This window comes from Dendrobium catenatum, unplaced genomic scaffold (assembly GCF_001605985.2).
Source record: "Dendrobium catenatum unplaced genomic scaffold, ASM160598v2 fragScaff_scaffold_659, whole genome shotgun sequence".
Lineage (NCBI taxonomy): Eukaryota > Viridiplantae > Streptophyta > Magnoliopsida > Asparagales > Orchidaceae > Dendrobium > Dendrobium catenatum.
Window position 1 is genome coordinate 121,369 of NW_021319121.1, and position 13,499 is coordinate 134,867.

A 13,499-nucleotide genomic window follows, 5' to 3' on the forward strand; every position below is an offset into this window, starting at 1 on the left:
AGCAAGATACAATTGATCCTCAATTCGAGAGGAGGATGAGGATCGATCTCTCCCAAATCTCTAGACGCCGCTAGAGCCCAAAGAAAACCTAAATCTACGAGATCTCAAATTTCAGCCAAATTCAAGATACTCAAACCCTAGAAAAAACATCTATTTAATGCATACAAATCAAAAGGAATTCCCTAAACAATCCCTACAATCAATTTCCCTCCTAAAATCCATTCAAAAACCTTCCTATTCGGGCGTGCGGCTGAATCGGCGGCGTGCGTGCGTGCGGCTTCCGCCTGTTTCGCGATCTTTGGCCCGTGAACCGGTCCCGCCTGGACCGGCTGGACCGGTCTAACAGTTTGAGAGTTGAGACGAGTAGTGCCCAATCGTAATTTTTTGCATCCAATTGAAATAGATGTGATTCTCCTAGTTGTCAGTGTCAAAGACGCTTGTTTGACAGTATCCTCAGCTCAAACAACTTTTTTTGAGATATTCAATGAAAGTAGATTGTCAGGTGGGCTATATATGTAGCCGACCCCACGTAGTGGGATAAAGGCTTGATGTTGTTGTTGTTGTCAGGTGGGCTATTTACTTTCATGATATGATCACCAAATCAATGGCCTAGTTGCCTTAAGATCATCAAAATGCTTGATGGTGTGCTGGGGTGTGGTAAACGGTTTGTTGGAGTTTTATCTCAACAATAAAGTTATTCTAATCTATTTGTTTATGAATTGTTTATAATAGTTGTTAATGTTGAAACTTACAATTTATTGCTGCCGTTTAACCGCTTCGTAGGCTTTGGATTGTGCCGTTGTAAGTTTTCATGAGGGGTATTCTACAATTTGCCGAGACTTCGATTTAAGATGGATGAAGCAATTAAGATTTCGTTTGCGACAGTTTTTTTACTGTTTATTAAAGCAGTTTTAATTTTTGTACTAAAAAACTACTTTAAGAAGCAATAAAAAAACTGTCCCAAATGAAGCCTAAGTTGACACCTTGGGAATTCAATTTGATCCAAAATTGCAGGTTTGTTAGATGAGCGTATTGGACTTGAAGGCCAACTAGATTCTTATTCAATTCAAGTTTATGCTTATGCGTAATTCAATGCTTTTGAATTTGATTTGGTTGGCTTAGTTGACTCGATAGCTATCTGCTAATAACACTCATCCATCCATGTTCATGTAGGTAGAATGTGTACATAAAGCTGAATTGTAGTCAGCCAACTGCAAGTATTATACCTTCAATAGTTCCTTGATGCCATGTCTTTGTTTCCACTGATGAACAAGCAGACCCATAATATTATTTTTTAACTTGCAGGTCAGGCAGACCAAATGGGCAACCCAAGTGGCTTCTTTCTATTATTCCAAATTATCCACTGCTCAATTTCATGTTAACTACCATAATCTATCTATTTGTGAGTAATCTAACCATTTGTTACTAAAACATTTATTCTATTTATCAGTCCATTTACCTCTTAATGAATGCATAAATATGATCAACTATGAGGGATCAAACTGCAGATATCCTATAGGATCTTTGAGCTTACAAACACACTAAAGACTGCTTTCTTACCCACGAAGGACAACAAGCGCCTTCTGCAAAATTTTCTTACTGGAGCTGCCATCTTCATCTGTTTGTATTCCATCTCATTCATTCTCCTGCAGATACCAATACCTGCGGTATGTTTTGAGATTAATTTTCCATTTTTTTCATTCTTTCTAATTACATATTCTCTCTTTTTGTTCTTACATGCTGTAGCTAATCGCAAATTCATTCTTGTTTGACTTAAATTCACAGGCATGACATCAAGGTTGTCATACTTTGATGAAGCTTTCATTTTTTGTGATGCCGATTGAAAATTGACGATGAATAATTTGGTAGATGAATTATTTGTCTGTATTCGCAAGGAACTTAGCACATAAATGAAGTGATTGAAGCTCAAACGCAGATTAATGGTTGGAATATTGGTTCAAGTTAGGCTTAAAATGGGCTTCAAATTTTAGGCGTAAATTATTTCTTGATGGTCATATACCCATATTTCCAAATGCGAATGCATGGTGATGCTAATGGTCAGTACCTCCTGTTTCTGAAACAGAAATCAAATCTATTGTATTCATTTGGTTGTGGCTGTTTAGTTGATATATTTGTTGGTTTCTGTAAAGTTTGCGAGCATCCAGTGTTCTTGAACAAACCTGCTTTCCTTATTTTGAAATGATTATTGTAGTCGTGAACGACTATGGATAAATTTGATGCACAGTTGTTTTCTGAGATTCCTATAAGAATCATCATTTTTTTATGTTACTGTACATTTTTTGCAATTCAGTTTTTTTATTTCTGGGTTGAACTTTTTAAGCCAGATCATTGTATAACATAGAAAAATGAGCTGAAGTAAAACCTGCAGAATAAGGGGATGTGATCCAGCAGGAGTAGCCCAAAAATGTATGGAAGAAAAACATGAAGGCAGCAATGGTACTCAAGTGTTATCATCAGCATTAAAGGTTAAGGTTTTATTTGTGATTGGTTTTCTTACCACTTTCTAAAGTAATTTTTAGATATAAAAATTTTTTGTTCTAGAAATTTTATATTGAAAAGTTACTTTAAAAAGTAATAAGAAAGTTATCTGGTTTCATTTGGGGCAGCTTTCTTACTTCTTTTTAAAGCAATTTTTTTTATTTGAAATTTGCTTTAGAAAATAGTAAGATAGATGTCCCAAATGAGGTCTAAATGCAATGATGTTGTGAATATTAAGAGTTCCCTGAGTAGCAATGATGTTATGAATGTTAAGAGTGCACTGGGATGGGAAGGGAAGGGAAAAGGGAGATTGAGAGTTGAATATCATGAAGTTTGGTTGAAAAACAAAATGATAGTAAATGTAATATAAAGTGAAATAATTTATTTTGAGTGTAAATCAAACTTCTCATATTTTGAGTGAAAATCGTTTATACCACAAGCTTGCTTGATTGTCATTATCGCAGCTGCCAATCATCGTGGCGGTAGCTCGCTGCCACCACGATTGCCCCGTTGCCTCGACCCTACCACCCGCATGCCTCGGTCAACACGACCACAGCACTCGCCAGTTGCTGCTGATCGTCACAATTTAGGACTTTACTATTTATTCTTTCTAATCAACCAAATAAAAAAAAATCATTCACTTGCATTTGTTTTATATTCATCCAAATAATTTAAAAGTATTATTTTTACAATGTATTCTTTTTTCAGCCAACCAAACAAACTCTAAGTGAAATGCACATATATGTTAATGTGATTTAAAATTTAGAATAATATATAAATAAATAATTAAATAAATAAAAAAGTAAAAATCCATAACATATATAAATGTTAGGTTTGTGGGCTGGGGGTTATGGGCCGTGGGCTATGAACATACCATGGACTCTAATGTGAAAAACGGCAGAACTTAGGTAAAAGTCCGCTCAGCTATCCTAGTGCGTCTAATTCCTTCTCCTTGCTTTTTCCTAAATAAAAAACGTAAAAATCAATAACATATATAAATGTTAGGTTTGTGGGCTGGGGGTTATGGGCCGTGGGCTATGAACATACCATGGACTCTAATGTGAAAAACGGCAGAACTTAGGTAAAAGTCCGCTCAGCTATCCTAGTGCGTCTAATTCCTTCTCCTTGCTTTTTCCTCTTTTTGCTGCCCCGCTCATCTTTTTCTCGGAACGACTGATCGGTCTCCAATCGTAAATTCTCTCTCCCAACTTTGTGGACAAGAAAAGGGTAAGTGCAAATCCATCTTGAGTTCCGAGTAACAGGAACAGTTATTAGAGAAACATCTGGTCGTAGGCGAAATCCTGCCTATATCGAGATGTACCGAGTTTTTCCAAAAAAACTCGGTACACCTCGGTATAGGCGGGATTTTGCCTACAACCGGATGTTCCTCTGCATCCTTACACCGGACCAAATAAAAGAGGAAGGAGCAGCTTCGGAAGCTAGGAATTATCTGCTGGAGTTATGAGTTTTCTAACTGATAAGGTGTTCTGGTCTTTTATTTTGTGTTGTTAATATAACAAATAAATTACATAATTATATGATTTCATAATTAATACTTAGCTTACAAAAATAAATAGCTATTCAAATAAGAATTTTTTAACTTAAATAAAAAATTACAAATTCTTGTCTCGATAACTTTTACCAATATAATTTATTATATTTGCACTTTTCATTTCTCATCAAAAAGTAATTTTGAGTATTAAAATCAAGAAAAAATCATAAATTATATGAACTAAAATGATAAAAAAAAACAGCTTGAATTTTAAATAAAATTTATATCATTAGAAATTAGCTTAGTTCGTGTATATCTAGATAAAAATTATATCATTCTACCCAAAAGAATCTTGGAAAAAGACTAAAACTGAACCAATATCTAACATAATATTCATTCCCTCTTCCTTTTCTAAGAAAGTTTTCATAATCAGGTACTTTATTTTATAATCTCATATTCAACAGAATATTACATTTTGTTTAAGGAATTAATATTACCTTCTACATTGTTGGTTTTCAAAACTCTTCAAAGAAATGGTGCATTACTCTTGGTGCGGATTAGAATATACGCGACGATAGAGTTAAAAACTTCCGTCTCAGTGTTGTACAGATATCTAGCACACAAATAAAGGAGAAATAACAACAACAAGATTTTTACGTAAAAAACCCTGAAAGGGGAAAAACCACAGGGCCACGCCCGATTGAAAGAGTTTTACTAGTGTTTGCTTGAAATACAAGAGGCTGACTCGTCCTTAAAATTTGGGACGATCATATTACAATGAATCTCTTCAGGATTGAAAATCAGTTACCACGTCGAGCAGAGTTTTGGCGTCACTTGGAGATCGGGTGGAATTTTGGCGTCCTTCGGAGGTCGGGTAGAATTCTGGCGTCATTTAGAAGTTGGGCAGAATTTCGGCGTCGGACAGAACTCTAGAGTCACTTGAGCGTCGGATAGAACTCCGGCGTCGCTCGGAAGTCCGGCAGGATTCTGGCGTCGGGCAGAACTCTGGCAGTGGTCGAGGAGGAGTTCTTCCCTCCTATCCTTCTCTTCTTCTTGCTTGAATCCCCTCTCATGAGAAATGAGTGGTCTATTTATAGATATTTTGGAGTGGTATGGTTTGTAAATAGGTGAGAGATCGGGGGTAAATAGGGAGTGGTTGGATGGACGGCCGATTTTGAGTCCCTTGATCGTGTACCATTCGTCAGACTTTTGAAGGTTTTAATGATGTCGGAATTTGGGGATCTTGGGCTCGTTGGATTTGTCTCGTTGAGCCGCTCGATTCGACTATAAGAACGTCATATTTAAAAACCGTTTGGTAACTCAAATTAGGATTTGAACTTTCCAACAACACTTTGGGTGCTTGATTTGGACTCATTTGGGCTCGAATTGAGTCGAATTTGGTGTCGTTGAGTTCGTATTTTTGAGACGCTCAGTTTGACTGTAAGTTTGCTGAAATCGAAGTTCAGGTGATTCCGGATTTAATTTTTGAAGTTTCCGGCTCAATTTTGCCTTGAGATTCGTGTCCGGTCAAAATATTTTTTTTTTTTGAGGATATATCAGTTGCCACCTATTTTTGGACGTCGAAGCTCCAGGAGTTCGAAAATAATTCTTATTTCTTCCTTTGCATTTCTTAGCACCATTGAGCTTGAAGTTACTAGTTCATGTTCCTGTGCAGAGTTTACATATGAGATTATATTACTGTTAATTGTTTGGGATTTATGTCACATCAATAATTTTAATGTTTATTTTTTATTTACTTAAAATTTCTATAGTGTGTAACATGCAAAAATGTTACTAACTTTATTTTCCTAAACTTTGTTAAGATTAGCAACATCATTTGCTTTATCCCAAGATCATTACAAAAAATTGCACTTCATATCGAGTTATCGAGCCTATAAACAAGCCGAGTTCGAGCCTCTTACTCGAACTCGAGCTTACGAGCCAAGCTCAAGCCGAAAATATAAAAATCGAGTCGAGTTGGAGCTCGAGTTTGAGCCACTTAAACAGTTGGCGAGGCAAGCTTGAGCTCGTTAGGACTCGAGCTAGACTCGACTAGCTTGCACCCATTTTCTTATCTAATTTATTCTTGGAGCAAGCTGCGCTTGTGTGAGGAAAGAAATAGGATTCTTATAGGAAATTCTTCTCAGAAGTGTACAGGTAAAATTAGATCCAGCTGCGGAGTTAAGACGCCAGTTGGGGCCCTGGCTGTCGTTTTATATTTTTTTTTTTACTGAACTCGATTCCTATTTCCTACCTCAAGCAGGGGAGAGATTATTCTGTGTGGTGTCCAAACACGTCCAGAGGCTAATCCGGATGCGCTACGTCGCCTAATGCATTGTGCATTGGATGATGTGGCATATCTGGATTGACCTCCGGATATGGGTGTCAATATTTGTCACGACATGAAAACACGACCCGGAAAATCCGAGTTGAACCCGACCCAATTTCAAAACGGGTCGGGTTCGGGTTCAAGAAATTGACCCCCGTTTGAACCCGGGTCAGTTCCGGGTTCGACCCGAACCCGACCCGTGACCCGAAATTGACACCCCTACCTCCGGACATGTCCGGACACCGCACGTAATATTTTTTCGAGGCAGGGGATGGACGCAGTCAGTTTCTTACTATTTACTACATGTTATATGTTTTATTTTTATAGGGAGGAGGGGTGATTTATGAATTTTGCAGAGTCAACAGAAATTCTTTTGTTTCTTCTGGCCTTCATGCGGATCTGGTTCCTTTTGGTCGATCTATTGTTCTTTAGCTTTGTTTTTGAAGTCTTTTTAGATTCATTTTTGAGTGAACTATGTTTTTTATAAAGCTCATGAAGCTAATTACCCTTTACATGTAATTTTACTTGCTGTAACCTCTTTTTGGCAATATCTGAGCTTTGTTTTTTATAAGTTATATTTGCTTTGCCACAATTTTTTATTGTTTCTTAAATTAATTTTTTAAAAATTAAAAACTTTAAGAAACATTAAGAAAGTCATGTCTAAGATTTTGTTGGGACAACTATCTTTCTGCTTCTTAAAGCAGCTTTTAAAATGTTTTAACTAAAAAGCTGCTTTAAGAAGCAAAAAGAAAATGGTTCCAAACAATGATTAAGATCTCGTTTGGGACGGTTTTCTTTTTTCTTCTTAAAGCAGCTTTCTTGTACAAAAAATAAAATTTTTGTAATAGAAAACCACTTTATGAAGTAGTAAGAAGCCGTCCCAACCGAAGCCTAAGTCTATAAATTAATAAGCTTATATCCTGCTAAAGATTCTATATTAATTTGCCTGTTTGCTGTTTTTTTTGCACGCGAACTTTATTCAGATATTCATTTTGTTAATATTTTATGAGAATTTAAATAAATTTGTGTACGAGTTTTTATATGAGAAAATGCATTTCATTAAAAAAATAAATATTTAGTATCATATCTATGTCAAATGAAGGCATTTGCCTTGTATTCAAATCTTGGGCCCAGTTTCTCAGTATCCTATTTAGATGATTTATGAAAATTCCATAAATCAGAAAATAAATCACGTGGTTCTTAAAAAAATAATCTAAGGCGCAATCTACATAATAACTATTCATAAATAATAAGATGATTTAATTTAGAATTATAAAAAATAATAATAAGTTGAATATTATCTTCTAATAAAAGTAATATTGTCTTTTGAGCATTGTTGCGTCCATGAGTATTCATGGAGGTAGAGAAATATCATATTTAACGTCTTAGCGTTGTACGAAAATCCGGCACGCAATCAGATAAGTGAGTGTGTAGCATTCATAGAAGACACCATGATTTTTACGTGGAAAACCCCTGAAAAGGGGGAAAAAACCACGGGGCCTAGCCCAATTTGAATGAATCCACTAGTATTGTAGTCGATTACAAATGAGGCCCTTCCTTGAGAGAAGGCCTTAGCTTGATGTCCATTTTATAGAGTACATTACATGATGTGAATACAAAGAATCACTTTTGACATGTTCGTTTGGTCGGGAGGACCATAGTCTGGTGATGGAGGTCAGAATGGACTGTAGTCGGTGGGCGACGTAAGTCAGAAGGACCGTGGTCGGCGGGCGATGGAGGTCGGAAATACTGTAGTCGGTGGGCGACATAAGTCAGGAGAATCGTAGTCGACAGAGGTTGGAATGACTGTGTCTGACGATGAAGGTCAGAAGGACGACGTTAGGTGGAAGTCCAATAATGGAAAGAACTCCATCTTCAGATATACGTCCAGCGAATATCCGATAACCAGTAGAAGTCCGGCCTCGGGTAGAAACTTGGCGAAGAGTGAAGGTCCGGTGTCGGGTAGAAGTTCGACGTCTGTTGGTGGACGAGGAGAACTCTGGCATCACTTTGGTGGAGTTTCGGCGTCAGGGGGGTACTCTGTCGTTAATTGAGAAGAATTTCAGCATCCCGTGGAAGTTAGGCAGAATTCTGGCATTCTCCCGAATATCTGGTAGAATCTTGGCGTGTTCGGGCGGCGGGAAGAACTCCGGCGGTGGTCGAGGAGCTGATTCTCCTTCCCCTTCTTTTCTTCTTCTTCCTTTCTTCTTCTTGCTCCCCCCGTTATGGAGAATGAGAGCTCTATTTATAGTTTTTCTGGAGTGGCTTGGCTTGTAAATAGGCGGGAGATCAGGGGCAAATAGGGAGTGGTCGAATGGACGATTGATATTGAACCCTTTGATCGTGCGCTGTTCGTTGGACATTTGAAGGCCTTAGTGATGTCGGAATTCGGCGATCTTGGGCTCGTTGGATTCGTCTCGTCGAACCCCTCGATTCGACTATAAGTTCGTGAAAACCAAAGACTGTTTGGTAACTCAAATCGTGGTATGAACTTTCCAATAGTGCTTTTGTTGCTCGATTTGGGCTCGGATTGAGTTGAATTTGTTGTCGTTGGGTTTGTATTTTCGAGACGATCAGTTCGAGTATAAGTTTGCTGAAATCGGAGTTCAAATGATCCTAGATCAAATTTTGGAAGTTTCCAACTAGCTTTTTGCCTCGAGATTCGTGCCCGATCAAGATAATTTTATGATGATGTATCAAGCATAATCTTGTAATTTATAAAGATTTGTCTTATATAATTTATAGAAAAAAAATTCAAGTAATTTTTATGCAAATAACTTATTTTCATATATAACCATATTGAATTATTTCTTTAACAAATTTTCATAAAAAATCTTTATAACCACTGAATTGTAATTTAATATTTATATTTGTAAATTTCTATAATTAATATAGGCATTTCATGGGAATTCATTTTTTGAATTTTGTCCTAAAATATGAGCAATTTAAATATTTCAATTATTAAATATATAGCAAATAGAGATACATATATATTCCAATATATCCACCACAAACCTTTAATTTGTAGTTCTTATTGCGCTAAGCTCCGCAATTAACAAAGCCTTCAAACATGAACACTCCCCTTTTACCAATAGCCCCTGCACCCTCACCTTCCACTTCCACCATCATCGCCCGCCTCACCTTCTTTCTCGTCCTCGCCGCCACCTCCCTCTGGGCCAACCACCAATCCTCCAATCTCCCCTTCTCCATCTCGGTCCCCACCAACTCTCCCTCTCGCCGCTTCGACCTCCTCTTCGCCTCCAATGGCCGCGCGTCCGCCGCCATCTTTCGAGCCGCCTCACTCATCGACTCCATCCTCTTCCCCAACCCCCTTCTGTACCCACGCAAACCCGTCCGCCAAATCTCGCTCCAGTTATCCCCCTGCAACATCTCCTCTGTTTCCTTCGATTCCACTGCCGAAAGCTTCACCATTTTCCTCAGCGCTGATATCGCCGCGGAGGCGCTGGCCGCCGCGGTGACGAAAGGGGTGGCGCGGGTTCTGCTATGGGACGGCGGAGGCGAGGCGCCGAGTGAGATGATTGAGGCGTTGGGAAATTATTTGAGCGCGGCGGTTGCTGGAGATTCGTTGGTATTGAGGGAGACTGGGAGAGAGGAGGGAAAGTGTTTGGGGGAGGCGGGGTTTGTGGAGTATTGTGAAAGGCAGATGCCGGGGTTTGTTGCGAGGCTGAATAAGGGAATGAGGGACAGGTGGAGTGAAGAGATGGTGGATGATGCGTTGGGTTTTCCGGCCACGAGAGCGTGCGCGGAGTTTCGCCGGCGGCGAGGTGGGGCCGGCGAAATGGGAGGAGGACGAAGTTGGGCGGCTTCTGATTAATTGTTTAATTTTTGTTTAATTGTATGCATTATCTAATTTGTATTAAATTAGTATCCCTTAATCATGTTTTTAATGGTAATCATTTTCGGGTGGGCCCACATATGTTTAAAGTTGGTTGAGCTCGGTTTTTTATATAGGAATGTCTCTGTTAGTGGTGCTTAAGCGTAATTTTAATCAGCTAAGCTAATCATAAACATTCACCTAATCCTAAGCTTTTATAAATTCAATGAAACCTGTTAGAAATTTACCGTTATGTCCTTCGTTCCAGCTAAGGGCATCTAAAAAAATAAAATTTTATTTATAACATCAAAAAAAAAAAAGAATATGCTGTGTATATTATTTCTCATCTTTATTTTTATATTTGTTGCGGACTGGAACATTTGCGGGGTAGAGAGATGAATTTTAACATTATAATTTTGTACGAAGATCCAACATAGAAACATTTAAAGAGAATGGGAGTAAGAGACATAAGAGACATCATGATTTTTATATGAAAATTGAAAAGTTCTAAAAAGGGGAAAAATCACGGAGCATGGCTATGTTAAAATGATTTTACTAGTGTTTGTAGTCAATTACAAATGGTGCCCTTCCGCGGGGGGAAGACATTGACTTAATGTATCATATATAATACATTACATAGTGGAGTTGGAAGAATCCATTGATAATGAAGCCATTCTCAAGAGAATGTTGTATGTTTATTTGGTTGGTAGAGCTGTATTTGGGATATAGAAATCGGATGGATCGTAGTTGGAGAGTGATGGTGGTCAGAGGGACCGTAGTAGGCGGGCGACAGTGGTCAGAGGGATTGTAGTGGGTGGGTGACGGTAGTTGGAGGGACCATAGTCTACGAGTAACGGTGGTCGAACGGACCATAGACCACAGTCGGCGAGCGGCGGAGGAAGGAGTCCCTGTAGTCGACGGGCGATCGTGGTCAGAGGGACCGTAGCCAGAGAGACACTATCATCGAAGGGACTATAGTGAGCGGACCACGGTGGTCTGAGTGATTGTAGTCGACAAGTGGCAGATGTCGGCAGCCCGGCGACGGTCCGGAGATTGTCGAGAGAAAGTATGGCGACGGTTAGCAGCTAGGTGGAAATTCGGTGGTGGTCGGCGGACATGAGGTAGTCCAATTGTGGTCTGGTAATGGTCGGGTGGAAGTTCAGCAGCGGTCAATGATTGATTGGAAATCTGAAAGTATTCAACGGCCGAGTGGCAGTTCGATCATGGCTGAGCAGAAGTTTGACAGTGGTGGGTAGTCGATGACCGGGTGGAAGTCCGGTGGTTTTCGGTGGCAGGGTAGTGATCTGAAGATGGTCGAGCGGAAGTCTGGTGCTAGTTTGTGATCGTGCTGAAGTTTGGAGGCGGTCTGTAGCTAGATGGTAGTGCAGCGATAGTCGAGCGGATGTCCGTCAGTGATCAATGGCTGGGTAATAATCCGTCAGCGGTCGGAGATTGGGTGGAATTCTGATGGCGATTGATGATTGGGTGGATGTCTGGCAGCGGTTCATGATCATGCGGTGGTCCCGTGACGGTCGACGGGCATTCGCTGGCAATTGTGCTTGAGCTTTTGAGGTCTCAGATCTCTCTTCAATTTGTAGTCAAATGTCCCTCTTAATGTAGAGAATTGGAGTCTATTTAAAGATTTTTTAGAGTGAAATGCTCGATAAATATGGAGAAGATATAGGGCAGATTTGGAGTGCTCCATCAAACAATCCATATTGATCACCTCTGTCATAGAGCGTTTTTCAAGTATTTATGTGCCAAAATGTTGTTATGATTAAGTGATTTTGGGCTCTTTGAGACATTTAATTTGACTACAAGTTTGTAGAAATTGGAGTTCAGATGATCACAAATTTAATTTCAGAAGTTTTTAAACTTTTATATGTGTCTTTCTTAAAATTTAATTATGTTTCTTTATATATAAAAAATATATTTTAATAAAATTTTATTATTGTTTTCTAATAATAATAATTTAATTTGTATATCATCCCAAAAAAAATGTACGACCCCACTAAAAATTAGAGCAAATCTGCCTCCCGACATAAAATTAGTTGTTGATATGAGATTTAAAGGAATTGAAGAGTTGGTAAAAAAAATTGTGGATATTAGAAAACAAATATTTACTTCTTGACATACTAATTTGTGAAGCTTATTATGATATCAATTACAATATCAATAATTAAAATGGTATTCTTTATTATGAAGATTATAATGAAATATTAGTATAATCATTGAAGAGAAATTTCAATAAATATTTATCTAATTATATCTATTGAAAAAATATATTTATTAGTGTTGATAATGATTATACAATAATATAATATGAAAATTTAGATAAAGATATTATGCATGAGTTTTTATTTGTAAATTTTAATTAACATATATTTTATATTTTCATATTAACATTCTAAAAAATAATTATTTTCTTAATGTTTAATAGGCGGAGCATAATTAATAAAAGATTAAGCAAAAGGAGCTAAGTGGAAAAGAAATTATGGGAAGGAGCAAAAACGACAATCTATTTGACACAGTTGAAGGAACATTTGATGTAGTACTGATTAACCTGTAATACCAACAAAAATGACATAACGCACATAGTAGAAAAAGTATAATTTTTTTGTTCAGATTTCCAAAACTAGCATTAATCAACGTCCCAACTTACCCATCAATCAAATATTTCATCGCAGGCATCTACACGAGACATTATTACATTCGGAGTCTGGACACAAAGAACGGTTCAATTTTGTGACTGTGAATAGTAAAAGCGCAATTATTGTTCGCCACTGCGATTCTACTATTCACAGTCACAAAACTAAACAATTTTTTATATTCGGACTCCGCACATAATAATCTCTCCGTCTACACAGCTTTACAGTACTCAGAACTTACAATTTAAATCTCTGCATGCTTGGTTTGGAATCATTTTTTGTCACTTTTTTGATGTTTTCTAGAAATTTATGTGTTAAAAAATTTGCCATAGAAAACAATAAAAAAGTGATCACAAACAAAGACTTCGGCATCGTTTGAGGCGGTTTTAATTTCTTATTGCTTCTTTTTAATTTTTGTACTAAAAATTTTTTTTATGAAACAGTAAAAAGTCGTCCTAAACGAAATGATTGTTTCTTTATATATTATGATGCATATTTTTAGTACATAAATTTTTTGAATTTAAAATATTTATACGAAAAAATTATTGCATAAAGCAATAAAAAAATCATCACAAAATCTTATTTCATCTCTCACTCTCTCAGCATCCATCAATCAATCAACTTTCTAAAAAAAAAAATCAATAAATCAATTTTCTCCATCTCAAGAACGGCCTCAAATTATTTGATAGGATTATG

At 37.6% G+C, this 13,499-nt stretch overlaps 2 protein-coding genes across 2 annotated transcripts in view; both read left to right on the top strand.

Annotated features, from left to right (window-relative positions):
* Positions 1-2,289, top strand: part of LOC110093788 (protein REDUCED WALL ACETYLATION 1) — a 37,940-nt gene extending 35,651 nt beyond the window's left edge. The window contains exons 14-16 of the mRNA XM_020818780.2: positions 1,306-1,402; positions 1,509-1,667; positions 1,786-2,289. Of these exons, the coding sequence (XP_020674439.1) occupies positions 1,306-1,402; positions 1,509-1,667; positions 1,786-1,791 (262 nt within the window). The 3' untranslated portion in view covers positions 1,792-2,289. The remainder of the gene's footprint in view (positions 1-1,305; positions 1,403-1,508; positions 1,668-1,785) is intronic.
* A 7,101-nt stretch (positions 2,290-9,390) lies between these two features.
* Positions 9,391-10,155, top strand: LOC110093805. Its single transcript, XM_020818802.2, has one exon. The coding sequence runs from the start codon at positions 9,391-9,393 to the stop codon at positions 10,153-10,155; it is 765 nt and encodes a 254-aa protein (XP_020674461.1).
* The last annotated feature ends 3,344 nt before the right edge of the window (positions 10,156-13,499 follow it).